At 39.9% G+C, this 20,955-nt stretch overlaps 1 protein-coding gene across 3 annotated transcripts in view; it reads left to right on the top strand.

Moving 5' to 3' along the window:
• The window catches only part of LY75 (lymphocyte antigen 75), a 154,402-nt gene that overhangs the window by 20,307 nt on the left and 113,140 nt on the right, over window positions 1-20,955 (top strand). For all 3 annotated transcript variants that reach the window (XM_066346475.1, XM_066346476.1, XM_066346477.1), the window contains exons 5-12: window positions 3,773-3,883; window positions 4,991-5,131; window positions 7,306-7,497; window positions 12,937-13,094; window positions 14,816-14,926; window positions 15,489-15,577; window positions 15,729-15,898; window positions 18,260-18,459. In XM_066346475.1, the coding sequence (XP_066202572.1) occupies window positions 3,773-3,883; window positions 4,991-5,131; window positions 7,306-7,497; window positions 12,937-13,094; window positions 14,816-14,926; window positions 15,489-15,577; window positions 15,729-15,898; window positions 18,260-18,459 (1,172 nt within the window). The remainder of the gene's footprint in view (window positions 1-3,772; window positions 3,884-4,990; window positions 5,132-7,305; window positions 7,498-12,936; window positions 13,095-14,815; window positions 14,927-15,488; window positions 15,578-15,728; window positions 15,899-18,259; window positions 18,460-20,955) is intronic.

The raw sequence follows: 20,955 nt of genomic DNA, 5'->3' as shown, positions 1-20,955 counted from the left end.
AAAAAACTGATGATTGATGCTTCTCATCTCTCTCCGTTCTGTTCCTGTCTGTCTGTCCCTATCTATCCCTCTCTCTGACTCTATCTCTGTCTCTGTAAAAAAAAAAAAAAAAAAAAAAAGAAGAAGAAAGTCTAATAACAGTCCAAAAGAGCTTTCTTGCTTTCTTTTTTTATTTTTGTATTTTTCTGAAGTGAGAAGCAGGGAGGCAGACAGATTCCCACGTGTGCCCAACGGGGATCCACCTGGCGTGCCCACCAGGGGGCGATGCTTTGCCCATCTGTGGTGTTGCTCCATTTGTGACTGGAGCCATTCTAGCACCTGAGGTGGAGGCCATGGAACTGTCCTCAGTGCCAGGGCCAACTTTGCTCCAATGGAGCCTTGGCTGCAGGAGGCGAAGAGAGAGACAGAGAGAAGAAAGAGGGGGAAAAGTGGAGAAGCAGATGGGTGCTTCTCCTGTGTGCCCTGGCCAGGAATCAAACCCAGAACTTCCACACACTGGGCCAATGCTCTACCACTGAGCCAACTGCCCAGGGCCTGAAAGAGCTTTCTTTTTCCTTCCTGCCTGCCCTGAACCAAATTAGTTTTGTTTTGATTTTGTTATACTAATCAGGGGCCAGGGGTGGGAGGCTTGGTTCCTTACAGTCACAAGATTTGGGGAGACAGAGTTCCCATGACTGGTCTTCCCCAGAGCTCTCTAGGCACAGATTCACCCCAGAGCTATGAAGAGGGCCCACAGTCCCCACAGCAGAAACAGCACCTTTTCATTTTTCCTAATTTGCCCCCACCTGAAGGGGCTGTTCACTTTGGGCCATCATGACAGATGCCCCAAGGCTAGGACACTTCTGAGTCAGGACTCCTGCTGACTGTGGCCTTTCTAATGCCTTGAAGAGGCTCTTGTCTGGCTCATCCCAGGTGTATGGTCGTTATCAGGCCCTGTAGGCTTTTATTGTAGGGAAAGAAATAGAAATATGAGTCAGCTCTGAATAGGGATCTTGGGGACAGTCAAGAAATATCTACCTACGTGGACCTGCCTATTTGACTAAGTATGGACATTTATGCTAACAATTGTCTATTTCTTGATGGCATAGATGAGGATAAGTAGAGTCTCAAACTGGTCAACTTCTTGCTTAGACTGTATGTAGAAAAAAGTCCAGATCCATCATGTCCAGGCCATATAAGAAATCTCTGCCCTTTAGAATTTATTTCCCATTCACATCCAGCAGGCATAAGACACATCAAGAGCATTCCTGCTTGCCAATCCAGTCATGATTTCAAAATCCTATGATTCTAGTGAGAAATAAGTCATCAATGTAGATCACAAATAGGACAGTGTAATGAAGCAAAGTAGTAGCCTGACAGCTTCCAAGGGTCATTTTCTTCCATGTGCAAATAGGCAGTAAGATAATTTAGAAGGAGGATTATTTAGATTTCCTGCTGGGGGTTATCTGAAAGGACTTCACGGAAGGGAGGCACTGAACTTGGGGTGGGTGGGAAGGATTGACCCTCCATGGTACCCCTGGTTAGAAATGAATGAAAGGAATTCTGAATGTCAGGGCAGGTCAAGTCTGGAGTACCATAACTATGTCATAGTTTCCAGGACTTTTTTTTTAGCAATGCTGGGAAACTCACTCCTTTTACTAATAGGGAGAAAGTTACATTACATTATACCCTCAAGGTCTTTGTATACCAGTGTTGGCAACCCTTGCTTATACTAACAGGTGAAAGAAAAGGATGAATCCAGAATTCTCTCAAACACCCACCTACTCTTTCTTTAGCAGAGTAGCCTTACCAGCTATTTTCTTGAGAAAAGTGAGGCAAACCTTTGGTTTCTCACCCTTGTCCTTACAAATTTATCTGTGTCTGCACTGTCAGACCTCCAGCTTGTTCAGGGTTAACTTCTTCCGCAAAGCTCTTTGTGTTCACACCACCTGTTTCTTCTGTTACATTTCATCAACTCTCTCTGATTCTTCCCCAAAAGGCTGTGAACTTGTTTAAACTTCTGCCATTAAAACAGACACGTATGTCTCCTGGTTCCGACAGCCTCGCGTCTTCTTTCACAGACAAGCTCCTGGAAAGCACGGCGTCTCTTTGCGATTCACTCTCAACTTCACATTTGCTCCTTGGTGGAGCGGTTATTAGACGCTCCTTCCAGACCCCTGTCTGTCCCTTGAACACTAGTGTTTGTGCTGCTGCCTTTGGCTCCTTTTGTCTTTGCTGTTGCTATTTCTGCTCTACCCAAGGGAACTCTCCCATTACCTGGGTGTCAGTGCTGGTGGGCACCTGTTTCAGGCATTAAGCTCTAAAATCTGCAGTAAGGCAAAAATTGTGTATAGTCAAAATTACCCTCTTTTAAAAAGCCCTTAAAATATGAACATGGTTTTATATAGGCAAATATATATGTAATATTAAAACGTAGATATGGTTTTCTCTGGGCAAATCACACACACACACATATTAAAAGGAAAGTATATATATATATATACTTAATATATTAAAAGGAAAGTATGGATATAGTTTTCTACATCCAAATCACACAGAGATATCTGATATATATAATGAAACAAAATTATATATATTGAATATATCAGATATCTTTGTGTGATTTGCATGTACAAAACTTATCCACACTTTGAGAACCATTCATGTGTATTGAATATAATGTACATATGTTATATAAAATTAACTATATTTTAAATGTATATGTACAAATATATAACTATATGTAATACAAGAACATTACATATAATTCCCTGGAAGAAATTAGAAACTGTTTTTAAGTGTTTTACTGCTGAGAATATTTCAACAAACTATAGAAATTCCAACCTGTGAGCTCTTCCTGTTTGTCAGCATCATCCTTGTCTTCTGTAGACCATGTCATCAGTTGCTTTATCTCTTCGAACTGGCCCTGAGTATCTTCAAATTACTCCGTCATGACGCCGATGAACTCTTACCAGGTTCTTGAGTAATGCGGTTGACTTCACTGACAGTGGTGTGACAATCCCTAAAATAATTCACAACTCTTTACATGTTTTTCCAATACGCATGGACCCAGACAAGCATGACTGGATTCACTGCTTATAGGCATATGCATATCGTGTAGCTCTTCTGCAGTTAACCTCACTATTTAAATTATTTCTGCTTCTCTGTCTTTCTCTTTTTTTGTTGATGGTATCTTGTTGTCAAATAATAAATTAGAAAGATACCTCTAAAGGTGGCATCTGTGTTTGTATACGTGTGTATGTGTTCAAATGTATTTTTCAATTACAGCTGACATACAATATTATAGTCATTTAACGTGTGCAACGGAGTGATTAGACATTTATATACCTTACAAAGTGGTTACCCTGATAGGTCTAGTAGCCATCTGACATCACACATAGTTACTACAAAATTATTGACTCTTATTTCCTGTGCCGTACTTTACATCCCCTAACTATAAAACTACTTTCTGACAAGAGGGGTTAAAATGCTGAAACAGCTATTCTGACAAACGCTTGTTCTTCCCTTAAAAGAAAGGGAGTTGCACACACAACGGGAAAGCAGAGTTGAATTAACCGATGAACCTTTGGGTTTCTCAGTAGTCTGTCAGCTGTCTCAGTCTGTTTTGCTGTACTCAGCACCACTTGCCTCTGTGGGGTAGATAGCCTCTTGCAGGACTCCTGCCTTACCGGCAAGGCCTTTACACATATTTGTTATTAGCAGAAACTTAAGTCTGACTTAGGTAATGACTTAGTTAATTTTGTCATTTGCTAAAATTATGTGATTGTTACAGAAAAAGAAGACATTGCAAGAATTTTCTGGATTGGCTTGAATCAGTTGTATTCTTCTAGAGGCTGGGAATGGTCAGATCACAAGCCATTAAACTTTCTCAACTGGGACCCAGGTAACTGCTCTCTCCCCTACCTATTATGCATAGAGCAAAAGCCTCAAAAAAAAAAAAGGAGCTTCTCACTCACTGAGAGCTTATAAAAATTTCAAATCTTGACAATTCTTATTACCTACTAGTTACCTCTCTGAAGAATATTTTTTTTCCTAAATCCTTCTTAGGATTAGTCATTATAGCTGTTATGCCATTATAGTCAAGTTGATACCGTTGTATCCAAGTTAAACCACACAATGGGCAACAGAGTATTTGTCTCTAACCTTTGAGCAACCTGATATTTTTAAGAGCAGAATGAGCTCCATTACATGGCTCAGAAGCCATTTTGTGTCCTTTAGGGGATGTGACATGTCTGTGACTGACTCATGTTGTATTTCTTCTGCAGTTTAACTCTAACATGGAAATATTCCCTCATTTAAAAACCCTTGGCATCTCTCTCTGTAGCACTCAATTACTGACAACATAATAGTTTTGCTTTATTATGCAAATAAATACTTTAAAGGAAAGTTTATAGTGACTAAAACAAATAAAACCATAGTTAGCCAAAACCTTTTTTCTCCCGAAAGGAAGGTTTAGATACCATTTTTAAGGAATAAAATCTTGAGCTTTTGACAAATGTAGTACCTAAAATTTAATACTTAACTTCAGTACAAAGATATTCTGCACGCGTTGAAGGGAAAAAAATTAAGTACAATGAAATACCAATAGGTCATTTTACTTTAATGAGATTTCATCATTAGAAATTCAAGGCCTTAAAGGCTTGACAGAATTATAAATTAGTATATTTATTGTATAGAGTAGCAGATTAAGAGCTACTGACCACAAGATATGACATGGAAGTTGATTAAGGGCAGAATTTTGGTTTTTGGTTTTGGTTTTTAAGTTAACTACTGTGTATCAGAGTGTTTTCCCCTGTAGTCTATATTTTAGAAGAAGGACATATTAAAGCACATGATTGTCCATTGAGGCTTATATATTTTAGTAGAGGGTTTTGACTATTTTATGAGTTCCCATAAAAACAGAAAATTAGAAATACAGATGATTTTTTTCTAACCATCACTCTGGCTCTAATCTTTTCTCTTTAACTGTTTGGAAACTCTATCATTGAAGACAGCCCCAGCGCACCTCTCATAGGCGGCTCGAGCTGTGCGAGCATGGACGCAGCGTCTGGCCTGTGGCGGAGGTTCTCCTGCGAAGCCCAACTGCCCTACGTCTGCAAGAAGTCGTTAAACAACACAGAGGAGTTCACAGGTGTTTTTCTCACTTGCTTGTACAAATAGGTCTTAAGATCACAGTTTTGTGAAGTCAAGTAGATCTATTTCAGATGAATGTTTCCTACCATTCTTTTATCTGGTACTGTCAGTGCTGAAGAGTATTGATTTTGATCGTGTGGTTAGATATTATCAACTGTAAAGAATAAAGTTTTGGTTTGGTATATACCCACAAGAAGACAAGTAGTCTAGATAAGAAATATATTTCAGTTCACAGGTGGCTCTTTCTTCTCTGGAGCAGTGGTTCTCAAAGCGTGATCCCCAGACTGAGTGTATCAGCATCACCTGTGCTTGTTAGAAATGCAGATTCTCGGGACTTACTCCAGATTTCCCGAGTCAGAGACTCAGGGTGGGACCAGCAGTCTGTGTTTTATGAAGCTTCCTGGTGATGCCGCCACACACACGGGACTTCTGTATTATGCCCGGCTTCTGTGAGAGGTCAGCAGTGACAGGCACGGGAACACTCCCAGGCTTTCCTACCCCTGCCCCACAACCGCCCCCCTCCATCCTTCACCAGGCTGGTTCCGTAGGTCTCTGTGTTGGTACATTGGTTAGAAAAGGAGAGATGAGAAGGACAGGATGTATACAAGGAGATTTTTTTATTTTTTTTTTCAGGGAGTTTGGGCATAAGAGGGACACAGACAGCTGAACTCTTTGAGGGCAGAGAAGTTTGGGGGTCTGACAGAGAGGAGGTGGGATGCCCTTACTGTCTTGCACAGTGGCCCCGTATCCCTGGTGTTTGATTAAATCCTGAATAAGAAAACTAAGACTCAAACTGGGAAGAAAAAGGGAGATTTTAAAATGTGCTTTAAGGATATTGTGGAAAGAGAATAAAGCATAAATTTTCTTATCCACATAGGTTCATAAAAACTATCTTTTTAAGACTAAAAAATAAATATATAGAATCAAGAATAGAGGGGGATGTTTTAAAGTAATAGGGGGAAGTGAACATTTATCTTCCAAGCTGATTCATGCCAAATTTAGTTTATATAACAAAGGGCATAATGGAAAAAACAGCACAAATAAACCAGGAGGGTTAAGGATAAGTAAGTAGTTGTAATTATTTACTAACTCATGGTGTTTCCATGTGATTGAATCAGATGCATGTATTAAAGTAACTCTGCCAGCAGGAAAATAAGAAGAGCAGAACGAAATGATGTGCTTACTTAATCGTTTTAATCTTGTAAAAGTACGAATTCGTAGACACAAAGGCTAGAATAGGAAAATGATTGTTTTAAGGTCAATTATGGTTTCTTTGTCATAATTGTAAAATATGATGATACTAAGTACTGTTTCTGAACCTCGCAGTTCGTTGGGTTATCTTGCAAGTGTGAAAAGTTAGCTGAATCTGAATTTTATCCTTTAGTAAAATACACGCTGTCCGCATTTTTAAGATGCTGTGTTTAGCACAAGAAACATTCCAAACAGTTGTAATCCTGAAATCTGAATAACTGAGCTACTTTCTGGTTCAGGTGAGAGGGGTAGAAGTATTTTGTATAGTTCTGTACCTCACTCTTTTTCTCTGATCTTTTGCACCATCATCTGGGTGAGTTTTATCGTGGTCAAAATGAAGAATCATTAATCCCAGGGGGGCTAGAGGTTAGCAGAGGGGAGGAAAGGAGACATCCAGAGATGCCCTCTGCCTTTTCCCTCCACTGCTGCCCTTTCTTGGTGTGCAGTGTATACATTTCTGACTGTGTTTCTTAAGTCCTTCATCCTTTTGGAAAAAAGGGGGCACTAACTAGAACAGTGAGCATTAATGCACATCTGCTGCTAAGCTGCCTGTACATGAAAAGTCGGCCGGACCTCAGTCTCTCAGAGGCCAAGCCTGGAGGGAAATTCTGACAAATCCCGTGCCAAGGAAGAGGTTTGTGAGCTCCTGGCCTAACCCACACCTTTCTTTTGCCTATAGGACTAAGCGCAGTCCCTCCTTAAATAGCCCGAGCACAGCCTTGTAGCACATTTGCATCACATCAAAGTATCATTATCCGAATCCCACTGTTATGATGCTGTGTAGACTTTGGGCACCCCATAAATTCATGTCACTGTACTATCTGACATCACATTTCCCGGTTTTCCAGAAGCCTTCTGATTCAAGAAAAAAGTTTTTATAATATTATTGTGCCAAAATAGATGTATCTGCTTTTCCCCCAGATATTTGGACATATTCAGATACCCGCTGTGATGCAGGCTGGCTGCCAAGTAATGGGTTTTGCTATCTGCTGGGAAATGAAAGTGGCTCCTGGGATACAGCACAGATGAAATGCAAAGCCTTCAGCAGTGACCTCATCAGCATCCATTCCTTAGCAGATGTGGAAGTGGTTGTGACAAAACTCCATAATGGAGGTAAGTTTTTTAAATATCCTCTTTGAGAGGTTTAAAATATTTTAAAGCATTCCTATTTTCAGACTCTTCACAGGAATGAAAGGCTCAACTTTGATCCATGTAGATCAGCACTGTCCAATAGAATTTTCGGCAATGGTGGAACTGTTCTATAACTTGTGCTGTCCAGTATGGTAACCAAGAGTCAATGTGACTTTTGAGCTCTTGAAATGTAGGTCGCCACCTGACCAGATGGTGGTGCAGTGGATAGAGCGTCAGACTGGGATGTGGAGGACCCAGGTTCGAGACCCCGAGGTCGCCAGCTTGAGCGTGGGCTCATCTGGTTTGAGCAAAGCTCACCAGCTTGAGCCCAAGGTCACTGGCTCGAGCAAAGGGTCACTCAGTCTGCTGTAGCCCCCCGGTCAAGGCACATATGAGAAATCAGTCAATGAACAACTAAGCAACTGCAATGAAGAATTGATGTTTCTCATCTCTCGTCCTTCCTGTCTGTCTGTCCCTCTCTGTCCCTCTCTGTGACTCTTTCTGTCTCTGCCACAAAAAATAAAAAAAGAAATGTAGGTCGCTAGTTTGAAATCCTGGGCCTGCCTGGTCAAGGCACATATGGGAGTTGATGCTTCCTGCTCCTCCCCCTTCTCTCTCTCTCCTCTCTTTCTCTCTCTCTCTCCATCTCTCCTCTCTCTAGTAATGAATAAATAAAATCTAAAAGGAAGAAAAGAAAGAGAGGAGGGGGGAGGGGGGGAGGGAGGGAAAGAAGTGTAGCTAGGGCAACTGAGGAACTGAATTTTTACTTATTCTTATTTCAATTAATTTACAAATGTAAATAGCCACATTGGTAGTTAGCTGATTGAATGATTTTTCTCTTCTCATAAGCTAAATTCTATTTAAGTTCTCCAAATACTTAAGTGATGATTATGTCACTTTTGTAATTATTTGAAAGCTAAAGACTGAAGAACAAAAATATACTACACTGACATTATTATAAGCTCCTTTTAGGGTTCAGTAATAATATTGTAATAGCTGATAGTAGATACCTATTCTGTTGTCAGCACGATGTCAATTGTTTTACCTGGGAAGGCAGCACATTCCTGCCAGGGTAGTGACGGACAGTTTTCTTATTCTGATTTGAGTATCTATGAGCATATTTGTGTGATTTTATTATTCCCCATAAAGTAAGAATTATCTAACCCAGATAGTAGAAGCAATCAGCTTACAGGTCACAGTACACTTTCCACCTGTGTGCTCTACGTGCATGAGTGATCTGAAAAGCCCTCATCACTCAGCCAGCCTTGCTTATCCACATTTTAACAGGTTAATTAGGAATATGAAAAGGATGGTTACCAGAGGGAGGAGGTGAGGGAATGGGTGAATAGTCAATAACATTGTGACAGTGACAAATGGTTACTAGAATTAGCGAGGTGATCACCTCATAACGTATAAAAATGTCGAATCACTATATTGTACATCTGAAACTGATATAACCAATATAAGATTGTATACCAACTATACTTAAATTAAAAATAAATAAAAAGGAATACCATTTTATTTTATTTTTTTTAATATAAGAGGGTTATAATTATTTTTAATTCATGTTTTTATTTTAAAATAAGCTGATTTTTAGCTTATTTTTTATGAGTTTTCTTTCAGTGTATATAGATCTTCATAGTACTTTTTACAACCCTTTGTATTTCTGTGGTATCAGTTGTTACTTTTCCACTTTCATTTCTAAATTTATTTATTTTGAGTCCTCTCTCTCTTTTCCTTGATGAGTCTGGTTAAAGGTTCCTCAATCTTGTTACCTTTTCAAAGAACCAGCTCTTGGTTTCATTGATCTTTTGTACTGTCTTTTTAGCCTCTATGTCACTTATTTCTGCTCTGATCTGTATTATTTCCTTCCTTCTACTTCCCCTGGACTTTATTTGTTGTTCTTTTTCTAGTTCTTTTAGATACAGGATTAAGTTGTTTATTTGAGCTTTTTCTAGCTTCTTAAGGTATGCCTGTAATCCTCTGAACTTCCCTCTCAGGACTGCTTTTGCTGTGTCCCATAAATTTTGAGTTTTGTATGTTCATTTTTATTTGTTTCAAGGAAATTTTTTATTTCTACTTGATCTCATTGTTAACCCATTTGTTATTTAATAACATACTATTTAGCTTCCAAGTGTTTGAATGTTTTTCAGTTTTTCTATTGTAGTTGATTTCTAGTTTCATGCCATTGTGATCAGAGAAGATGCTTGATACGATTTTAATCTACTTAAGTTTATTAAGACTTGTTTTGTGTCCTAGCATGTGGTCTGTCCTAGAGAATGTATCATGAGCACTTGAAAAGAATATATATATATATATATTCTGCTGATCTGGGGTGAAAGATCCTGAAGATATCTATTAAATCCAGTTGATCTAGTGTGTCATTTAAGGCCGCTGTTTCTTTGTTAATTTTCTGGCTAGAGGATCTATCCATTGATGTTAGTGAGGTATTAAAATCCCCTACTATTATAATATTGCTGTCAATCTCACCTGTTATGTCCATCAAAATCTGCTTTATATATTTAGGTGCTCCTATATTAGGTGCATAGATATTTACAATGGTTATATCTTTCTGTTGGATTGCTCCCTTTATCATTATGTAGTGACCTTCTTAATTCTTTACTATATAGCTTTGTTTTTTTTGTTTTTTTTTAATAATTTTATTTTTTTAATGGGGTGACATCAATAAATCAGGATACATATATTCAAAGATAACAAGTCCAGGTTATCTTGTCGTTCAATTATGTTGCATACTCATCACCCAAAGTCAGATTGTCCTCTGTCACCTTCTATCTTGTTTTCTTTGTGCCCCTCCCCCTCCCCCTTTCCCTCTCCCATTCCCCCCTCCCCCCCATAACCACCACACTCTTATCAATGTCTCTTAGTTTCACTTTTATGTCCCACCTACGTATGGAATAATGCAGTTCCTGGTTTTTTCTGATTTACTTATTTCGCTTCGTATCATGTTATCAAGATTCCACCATTTTGCTGTAAATGTTCCAATGTCATCATTTCTTATGGCTGAGTAGTATTCCATAGTGTATATGTGCCACATCTTCTTTATCCAGTCATCTATTGACGGGCTTTTTGGTTATTTCCATGTCCTGGCCACTGTGAACAATGCTGCAATAAACATGGGGCTGCATGTGTCTTTACGTATCAATGTTTCTGAGTTTTTGGGGTATATACCCAGTAGAGGGATTGCTGGGTCATAAGGTAGTTCTATTTTCAGTTTTTTGAGGAACCACCATACTTTCTTCCATAATGGTTGTACTACTTTACATTCCCACCAACAGTGTATGAGGGTTCCTTTTTCTCCACCGCCTCTCCAACATTTGCTATTACCTGTCTTGCTAATAATAGCTAATCTAACAGGTGTGAGGTGGTATCTCATTGCAGTTTTGATTTGCATTTCTCTAATAGCTAAAGAAGATGAGCATCTTTTCATATATCTGTTGGCCATTTGTATTTCTTCCTGGTAGAAGTGTCTGTTCATATCCTCTTCCCATTTTTTTATTGGATTGTTTGTTTGTTTGTTGTTGAGTTTTATGAGTTCTTTGTATATTTTGGATATTAGGCCCTTATCTGAGCTGTTGTTTGAAAATATCATTTCCCATTTAGTTGGCTTTCTGTTTATTTTGTTATCAGTTTCTCTTGCTGAGCAAAAACTTCTTAGTCTGATGTAGTCCCATTCATTAATTTTTGCCTTCACTTCTCTTGCCTGTGGAGTCAAATTCATAAAATGCTCTTTAAAACCCAGGTCCATGAGTTGAGTACCTATATAGCTTTGTTTTAAAGGCTATTTTATCAGATATAAGTATTGCTACCCCAGCTTTTATTTTAATTTCAATTTGCATGAAATACTTTTTTCCATCCCTTCACTTTCAGTCTATGTGTATCTTTTGTTCTGAGGTGGGTCTCTTGTAGAAAGCATATGTACGAGTCCTGTTTTCTTATCCATGCAGCTACCCTATGTCTTTTGATTGGAATATTTAATCCATTTACATTTAAGATTATTATTGATATATACTTATTTTGTTATATCTGGACAGCAAGGAAACAAACATTTTGCCACACAATTAAGTAGCCAAATTAAGGAGTCTTTATTCTAAGGCCGGCGATCACGAGTGAAATCGCATCCTAAAGAACTCATGGCCCCAAACGAACTCGGGTTTGCTTTTAAAGGCAAAAAGAAGCGAGGGGCGGGGGGTGAGCGCCTAGCCAAAACAGTTTTACAGAAGCGAAACAGGCTTTTGGTTATCGTTGGAACAATCTAGGGAGAGAGTGCTCAGGAAAGCATTTTACAAAAAGCAAACAAATGTGCTCGGTTATCTTGGCCTTTTACAGAGGTTGTTAAGGCAGCATCCTGAGGGCTTTTCAGAATCTAGATATTAGGGAGCATTTATGGCCTTTACAGAACTCTTTTCATTTATTCATCTGCAAATCTTGCAAAACTTGTTCTATGGTCAGGGATATGGTATTTCTACATTTCACTTTATTGCCATTTTATTCTTTAAATCTACAATCCTCTTTTTCTCGATTTCTTTTTTTTCCTTTGCTCTTTTTATAGCAGGCCCCTTAACATTTCTTGCAGTACTGGTTTGGTTGTAATGAATTCCTTGAGTTTTTGTTGTTTTGGTTTTTTTGGGTTATTTGTCTAAGAGGCTTTTTATTTTTCCTCAATTTTAAACAATAGCCTTGCTGGATAAAGAAGGCTTGGTTATAGGTTCTTGTTTTGTATCACTTCGAATATTTCTTGTCAATCCCTTCTGGCCTCAAGTGTTTCTGTTGTAAGTCGGATGTCATCTTTATGGGGGCTCCTCTGTAGGTAATTAACTGCTTTTCTCTTGCAGCTTTTGGTATTCTTTGTCTCTTAACTTTGGCACTTTAATTATGGTGTGTCTTGATGTAGGCCTCCTTGGGTTCCTCTTTAATGGGACTCTCTGTGCTTCTTGAACTTGAGTGACTTTTTCCTTCATCAATTTAAGGAAATTTTCAGCTATGATTCCTTCTTACAGGTTCTCTATCCCCTGTTCATTCTCTTCTTCATGAACCCCTGTGATGCGGATGTTGTTTCTCTTTATGTTGTCACAGAGCTCTCTTAGAGTTTCCTTAGTCTTTTTGCAGCTCTTTTCATTTTACTGCTCTCCTTCTGTGCATATGTTTCTTTAAATAATTTTATTTAGAAATTAAATTTAATGCGGTGACATTCATCAGTAAGAATACATAGTTTCAGGTAAACATTTCTATAGCATTTGAACTGTTGATTATGTTGTGTACCCATTTCCCAAAGTCAAATCCTTTTTCTGAATTAAAATTTTAAAAGAAAGAGAAGGAATACCATCAAGAGTCTTAAACCCCCATATCAGAATGTAAAAATCAGTAACAGTAAACCAAACAAGTAAAATATTTTTCTTTTAGATACTAAAGAAGAAACATGGACAGGTCTTAAGAACATAAATACACCAGCTTTATTTCAGTGGTCAGATGGTACTGAAGTTACTCTAACATACTGGGATGAAAATGAGCCAAGTATTCCCTACAATAAGACTCCCAACTGTGTTTCCTACTTAGGAAAGGTAGGAAACTCAGAGTTTATTTATATTGTAATAATAATATTTGGTGAAGATATTTGTGTTTAAGCTGGAAAAGAAAATAAAAGGCAAGAGCCTTGTTGATTGTCTTTCTGGTAACTACTGAAGGAAGATAAATAAAACCATTACTAAATAAGCAATTCACTTTCTGTCTGAGAGTATCTGCTCTGGTCTGAAACAGATCAAGAGGCTCCCTTTGGAACTCAGAATTTTGTGCCAAATTGGTTCTAATAAGATGCTCTCTCTCAGGACCATAAATGTGATATTTAACATGTAGCCGTCTAAAAAATCTTATCTTCTGGATTCACGTTAAGTTTCATATTAATCCTACTTTGAAAATTTAAAAAATATATTTTTATTAAAATTTAGGTCTAACTTGTTCAGAGAACATCTTCTATAGAATGCTTAAACATTTATTGAACATGCTTTGGTTAAGAGTTCAAAATTAGCTGTATCTTGAGCAGAAAGGGCATATATGCCTCTATATTTTGTTTGTATCACTTCCTTATTGCTTCCTATTTATTTAGGAAGTGGTTGCGTCACCCAGCCTTCTAGAAAGATAGAAGTGGAAGCAATAAGTAGTATGTGTATTTAGAAGTGTTTCAAGGTTAAAGAGGCATTTAGAAAGTTGTCGACCTGTGTTGGCGCAGTGGATAAAGCGTCGACCTGGAAATGCTGAGGTCGCCGGTTCGAAACCCTGGGCTTGCCTGGTCAAGGCACATATGGGAGTTGATGCTTCCAGCTTCTCCCCCTTCTCTCTCTCTGTCTCTCTCTTCTCTCTCTCCCTCTCTGTCTCTCTCCCTCTCTCTCTCCTCTCTAAAAAGGAATAAATAAAATAAAAATTAAAAAAAAATAAAAATTAAAAAATAAAAAAAATCGAACTGCCTTTAAAAAAAAAAGTTGTCAAAGATTAATTTATAAGGTGTCACATTCAGTGTTGTATTTAGAAGGATATCGAAGGTGTCTGTAGAAGAGTAATAGAAGTAGAAGTGACTTCCCATGGGCAAGAGTGAACGATAGCATACTGAGGCAGCATTCCGAGATCCAGCTGGAAAACTCAGCTCTCAGAAACCTTATCACAATTAACTTAATAAAAGTTAATTTGAGGAAAGTAGGATGGGTTAGTCAATTAAGCAAACTAAATATTAAGTAGTATAGTTGAAAGAGAATACTTTGAAGTTGAAGCTGAAGTAGAATTGAAAGAAACTTTTGATTCTTGAATTTTTGGAGAGTTGAAAGAAACTTTTGATTCTTGAATTTTTGGAGAGTAGCTATTCTAACCTTTGTCATTTTATGTATGAGGAAACTGAGATGAGGTGGTTAGCTGATATGTCAAAAAGTTTTAACCTCTGGACCAACTTTGTCCATGTCATATAAAATAAGACTAGATAGAACAGGCAACTGTTTGTGGGCTGAGTTCTTCTCACTCCAACTTCTAGCTCTTGAGGGTTTTATTTTTGCTCTTATAAGAAAATGAAATTCATTGTCGTAAGCTTGAGGTGATTCTGAAATAAGAGGGGCTGGTTGAGTAACATTTTCTAGGAGTATATTCTCATATTTCATCATTCATTCTCTCCCTATTTTTCTCTTTCTACCTATCCTCCCCCTCTCTTGTGAGAAGAAACTATTGTGACTTAAAATAAGTTGGAATTCAATTTTAAATATATGGTAATTAATATCTCTTGTCTTTTTCTATTTTTTAAAAGCTAGGTCAGTGGAAAGTCCAATCATGTGAAAAGGAACTTAAATATATATGTAAGAAAAAGGGAGAAAAAATGAGTGATGCAAAATCAGATAAGAGGTGTCCTCCAGATAAGGTATGTACAACGTTTGCATCAGTTTTTCTAAGCAATATTACACCTTTTTGGTAAGAGATGGTAATGGTGACTTCAACAATTCAGACTTGGGAAATAAAGAATTACTAGCTTCTGTTTATTTACAATAGAGGCAGCCAGAATGCAGTGAATCACAATATATTGGTGTTCTTACAGAAGAAAAAAGTTATGGGAAAAAGAGTTACGTATTCAAGAATTTCTTTTATAAAAATGTTTATGGTTACTATTCTCAGTGCTGATATCTTTACTTCCCTCACTTATGTTATTCTTATTCAAAAATAATTCAACCAACAACGTTAAACTCTTATGATAAGCTAGGTGGGCACTAAAGGTAAAGAGATCTAAGACACACCTCTCTCTGATACAGACTCACAGTCTTGTGGAGGCTATCTATGAAATTTTACCCACCTTTATAATGTGTATGAATTTACTGCCCACATCCTTAATTTCCATAAGTTGTGAGAAGGTAGCAGTGCCTTGCTTGTCAGAAAGGGGCATTATCAAGTCTGGAAGACATTGTGACAGTATTTCTCCTCTGATTTAGGGCTGGAAGAGACATGGAGAAATGTGTTACAAGATTTACAAGGATGAGGTCCCTTTTGGAACCAATTGCAATCTGACTGTAACTAGCAGGTGTGACCATCATTAAACCAGTACTGGTGAACTTTAACTCAGAGTTCCTTTGCTAAGTAACCTTCCTAAGAAGAAGGTGCATCTTCAATTTATATAGTAATTCAATCTTTGTAAAAAAAACACTTACTTAATTTGACTTTTGTTTTTTTAGATTTGAGCAAGAATTTCTGAATGATATGATTAAAAAGTATACTAAATCTCCAGGAAAATACTTCTGGACTGGCCTGAGAGACGTAGGTTCTCTTGGAGAGTATAGTTGGGCAAGTGTTGGTGGAGTAAAGCAGGCTCTAACCTTTTCCAACTGGAATTTTCTTGAACCAGGTGAGTGTCTTAGCCTCTAAAGATAATAGAATGTAATGTTCTGTGAAGTGCAGCATTCCTCCCAAATATGTTCTTTACTTACGTTTGAAATGTGAGGGAAATTATGATCTTCAAGACTAGAAGTTTTAAGACCATATATAGAAGCAGTGTCCTCCCTATTAAATCCTTGGGAATAATAAGCCTATGAAAGAAGCTAGAAAACTCAGTTCTCAGAAACCATTATCTAATGGCACAGGGCTAGAACCTTCAGTGTAAGGTTTTTGTTGCTGTTGTTTTAATCTTTTCTATGTACATCTCAAGCAAAATCTAGAAGCTTCATTGTGAAGCACTTTATATCTCTTTGCATCTAAACTACTTTCTCCCGAATTGAATGTCTTTACTTCTATTATCCTCAATGGGTGAGAATCAAGGAAGCATTATATTGTAGGTATTATTTACTCTGAAAGTTAGTTCATACTCCTTTTACTAGCCTAAGGCATTGACCATAATTAGCCTTACAATTGGAACATTTGAGCTCAAAGGACCTCAGAAGTTCCTTTTGCTTTGAGAAAACAGAGGCTTAAAAAAGGTGATTTACTTAACAAAGGTTACCTGGTTATTGAACTGCTAAAATTTAGATCCCCTTATTTCTAATCCAATGCTCTTTAGAGGATTTAGGCTTTGTATAAGATAATAGTTATAAAGGAGTCAACTTTTTCCTGTTGAATTATTTATATTTCTTTGTGTTTGTACATTGTAATTATGAAGACCAGTTTTCATAACACAAAAATTAAAACATGTGAGTGTATAATTAAGCACAGTATTTGAAACAGAGAATGCCCACAAAATTTATAACACCTGGTAATCATCATAAATGTATGATAACAAAGTTGTTTTTCTACTTGTATAAAATGGAGGATACAGATATTAATCCCAGTTAAATCTCATTTTAAATTGAAATATTCTAGCCTGACCAGGCAATGGTGTAGTGAATAGAGTGTCGGACTGGGACACAGAGGACCCAGGTTCAAAACCCCGAGGTCGCCGACTTGAGCGTGGGGTCACTGGCTTGAGCATGGAGTCACTTGCTCTGCTCTAGCCCCGGTAAAGGTACATATAAGAAAGCAATCAGTGAACAACTAAGGAGTCACAACAAAGAATTGATGCTTCTCATCTCCTTCTTTTCCTGTCTGTCTTTCCCTATCAGTCTTTTTCTCTCTGTCTCTGTCTCTATCTCTATCACAGAAAAAAAAATGTGCTAATACGTAAAACACATGTGATTTCTTTTATAGATACTCAGACATCTTAGAATCGGTGTCACATCCTTCATAGACAAGCCTCAGTGGTTGGAGAAGTGCTCAGGAAGTAACTGCAGTGTTTATTATCACAAGACTGTGGCCAGAAAGCCTGACATTAAGCTCTTTTTACCAATACTCCCACCTTCAGCCAGCTTGGTCTATCATGGGCAAGCCAGGGGTAGGAGGCAGAACAGGAGAAAAATAGCACTTTCATCCAGGATACACAAAGTCAGTTTTTGCAGGTCCTTGTTCCTCTTGCTGTCCACGTGTAAGTATGAGACATGAGACCATGTGGCATCTCTGTTTGGTGGAATAGAAGCTGTCCCATTACTTCCAGTGATGCTCTTGTCCTCCGCCCACTTCAGGCCGATGGGGTGATGGAAGAGGAGCGGGGCACTTTGCTAGACCATCTGGGTTTGAGTCCTGACTCACTCCACCACTCACTAACTTTGATTGTGGCCAAGTCACTTATTCTTATCTGGAAAATGGATCTGATCATGCAAGCTATCTTTTAATGTTTTTGTGAATCAATAAAATTCTAGTTGTCATCAGATAAACAGTAAAATAAATAGTAAACACACACATACCTCCTTTACCAGCCCTTCCTTTGGCTCTGAATCTGTAAGACGTTTGATTTGAGGTAAACTAAGTTGCTTAAAAACTACTCAGTGATTCAGAGCTATTGTGAACCACTTCAGCTCTATGAACCACTGAGCAGCATGGTGGTTTAGGGTACAGGTTTGCACACAGACCACCTGGATTCCAGTTCTGGATCAACCACTTAATTAACCTGTGACCTTGGATAAGTCACAAATCCTCACTGTACTTCAGTATGACAACAGAATCCACTCCATAGGTTTTTTGTGAGGATTCAATTAATTGAATCCTCTTAGAATAGCACCTAGCAAGTAGCAAAAGTTCTCTACAAACCATTGTCATCATCACTTCATCATTAGCATTATGAATAACATATTGCTTTTCTATTCTCTCTTCCTACCTTGGCTCAAGAGTAAGGACACTGGAAAGTGGTTGGACTCTAATTTTAAAGTATAATTTTAAATTAAACTTTTCCATCCAACCCCAGCTTCTCCAGGCGGGTGCGTGGCTATGACTACTGGAAAGTCTCTTGGGAAGTGGGAGGTAAAAGACTGCAGAAGCTTCCGAGCCCTCTCAGTTTGCAAGAATGTCAGTGGGCCCACTGGGCCTGAAGAAGCAGCCCCAAAGCCTGAAGACCCCTGTCCCGAAGGCTGGCATGATTTCCCCTCAGGTCTTTCTTGTTATAAGGTAATGTAACATTCTCACTCAATCCCTCAATAAAATTATTCATCTAGGCCCTAGCCGGTTGGCTCAGTGGTAGAGAGTCGGCCTGGCGTGCAGGAGTCCCGGGTTCGATTCCTGGCCAGGGCACACAGGAGAAGCGCCCATCTGCTTCTCTACCCCTCCCCCTCTCCTTCCTCTCTGTCTCTCTCTTCCCCTCCCGCAGCCAAGGCTCCACTGGAGCAAAGTTTGCCCGGGCGCTGAGGATGGCTCTGTGGCCTCTGTCTCAGGCGCTACAATAGCTCTGATTGCGGCAGAGAGACGCCCCAAGATGGGCAGAGCATCACCCCCTGGTGGGCATGCCGGGTGGATCCTGGTTGGGCGCATGTGGGAGTCTGTCTGACTGCCTCCCCGTTTCCAGCTTCGGAAAAATACAAAAAAAAAAATTATTCATCTACAATCCAAGTTCATGTCCTTGTCCAAAGTATGCTTTTCCTGAGACATGTATATTACACTACAGTATTTGAGAGCAGAGTCCTTGTCGGGGAGGGCATCATTGCCTCTCTGGCGTCAGACAGCTCTTCCCCACATAAACTCACGTCCTACCCAAAGGAGCAGGCCAGAGTCAGAACTGGCTTCTTCCGAGGGCTCTTTTGTTCTGGGAAGTTGGGTGAGCCTCATGCCATGCTGAAACTTTGCTTACAATTCTCATATACTTCTAATTCTTGTTAGCAATTGAAGTGTTTTATTACATCTTACAGTGTAAAGAATTTTATTTTAGCATCTGTATTGGTTGTTTCCACAAAGAAACCATTTATACCATCCCAAAATTTAGGGGCTATGACAACAAACACTTAATATCAGGTTCACAGATCTCCAGGTCAGATAGGGTTTGACTGATAGAGTTTGGGCTTGAATGGTCAGCCCTGCTTTCGACTGTGGGTCAGCCCTGCTGGGCTCCAGGCTGTGAGTTAGGATCTGGTATCCTTCAGTTTGGGTCTCAGGCCGAATGCGCAGCAGTGGTCAGGGGCTTGTTCTTCTCACAGTCAGTCACTGGAGCCTGAGAGGCAAGTCCTACTGTGCAAGCACATTTCAGGCCTCTGCTCACTTTATCTTCACTAATATACCATTGATCACAACAAGTCACGTGGTAGAGCCCTGAGAGAAAGTGCAGAGAAGTGTTCTTCACCCACCAGAAGCCATGGCAAGAATATATCATTATAGCACAGGGAATTGAAGAATGAGGACCAATAGTTCAGTCTACATTGTGTCATCTGTTCTTCCCCTTCTTTTGCAATGACTGGCTTTTGGCATAAAATAAGTTGTCACAAGCCAAAGAAATGGTCTAAAAGGGGCGAGTTTGTTTTGCCACCTTCTGTCAGTGTTCTCACTTCAGTGCAGTCTGCCATTTGATTCTTCATCAGAAAATAGTGCTGACTGGAGCAGATTTCAGCATGTGATGTTCAGAATTGTACTGTTAGCACACTTCTTTGCAGAGTTTTCCTCCCAAACCATTCCTGTGAGTCTTCAGTTGCTCTCTCCAGGCCCTAGGAAGGCAGGAGGACATGTTCTTGCTGGGACAGTTCCCCAGACTGACTGAGGAAGGCCATCCCTCTGACAACACTGGGACAGTTCCCCAGACTGACTGAGGAAGGCCGTCCCTCTGACAACACTGGGACAGTTCCCCAGACTGACCGAGGAGGGCCATCCCTCTGACAACACTGGGACAGTTCCCCAGACTGACTGAGGAGGGCCATCCCTCTGACAACACTGGGACAGTTCCCCAGACTGACTGAGGAAGGCCATCCCTCTGACAACTCTGGGACAGTTCCCCAGACAGGCCGTCCCTCTGACAACACTGGGACAGTTCCCCAGACTGACTGAGGAAGGCCATCCCTCTGACAACTCTGGGACAGTTCCCCAGACAGGCCATCCCTCTGACAACACTGGGACAGTTCCCCAGACTGACCGAGGAGGGCCATCCCTCTGACAACACTGGGCCAGTTCCCCAGACTGACCGAGGAGGGCCGTCCCTCTGACAACACTGGGACAGTTCCCCAGACTGACCGAGGAAGGCCGTCCCTCTGACAACACTGGGACAGTTCCCCAGACTGACCGAGGAGGGCCGTCCCTCTGACAACACTGGGACAGTTCCCCAGACTGACTGAGGAAGGCCGTCCCTCTGACAACACTGGGACAGTTCCCCAGACTGACCGAGGAAGGCCGTCCCTCTGACAACACTGGGACAGTTCCCCAGACTGACTGAGGAAGGCCATCCCTCTGACAACACTGGGACAGTTCCCCAGACTGACCGAGGAGGGCCGTCCCTCTGACAACACTGGGACAGTTCCCCAGACTGACCGAGGAGGGCCGTCCCTCTGACAACACTGGGACAGTTCCCCAGACTGACCGAGGAGGGCCGTCCCTCTGACAACACTGGGACAGTTCCCCAGACTGACCGAGGAGGGCCGTCCCTCTGACAACACTGGGACAGTTCCCCAGACTGACCGAGGAAGGCCATCC

The sequence above is a fragment of the Saccopteryx leptura genome, chromosome 7 (assembly GCF_036850995.1).
Source record: "Saccopteryx leptura isolate mSacLep1 chromosome 7, mSacLep1_pri_phased_curated, whole genome shotgun sequence".
NCBI classification, from domain to species: Eukaryota; Metazoa; Chordata; class Mammalia; order Chiroptera; family Emballonuridae; genus Saccopteryx; species Saccopteryx leptura.
This window is presented reverse-complemented; position numbering and strand designations above follow the sequence as displayed.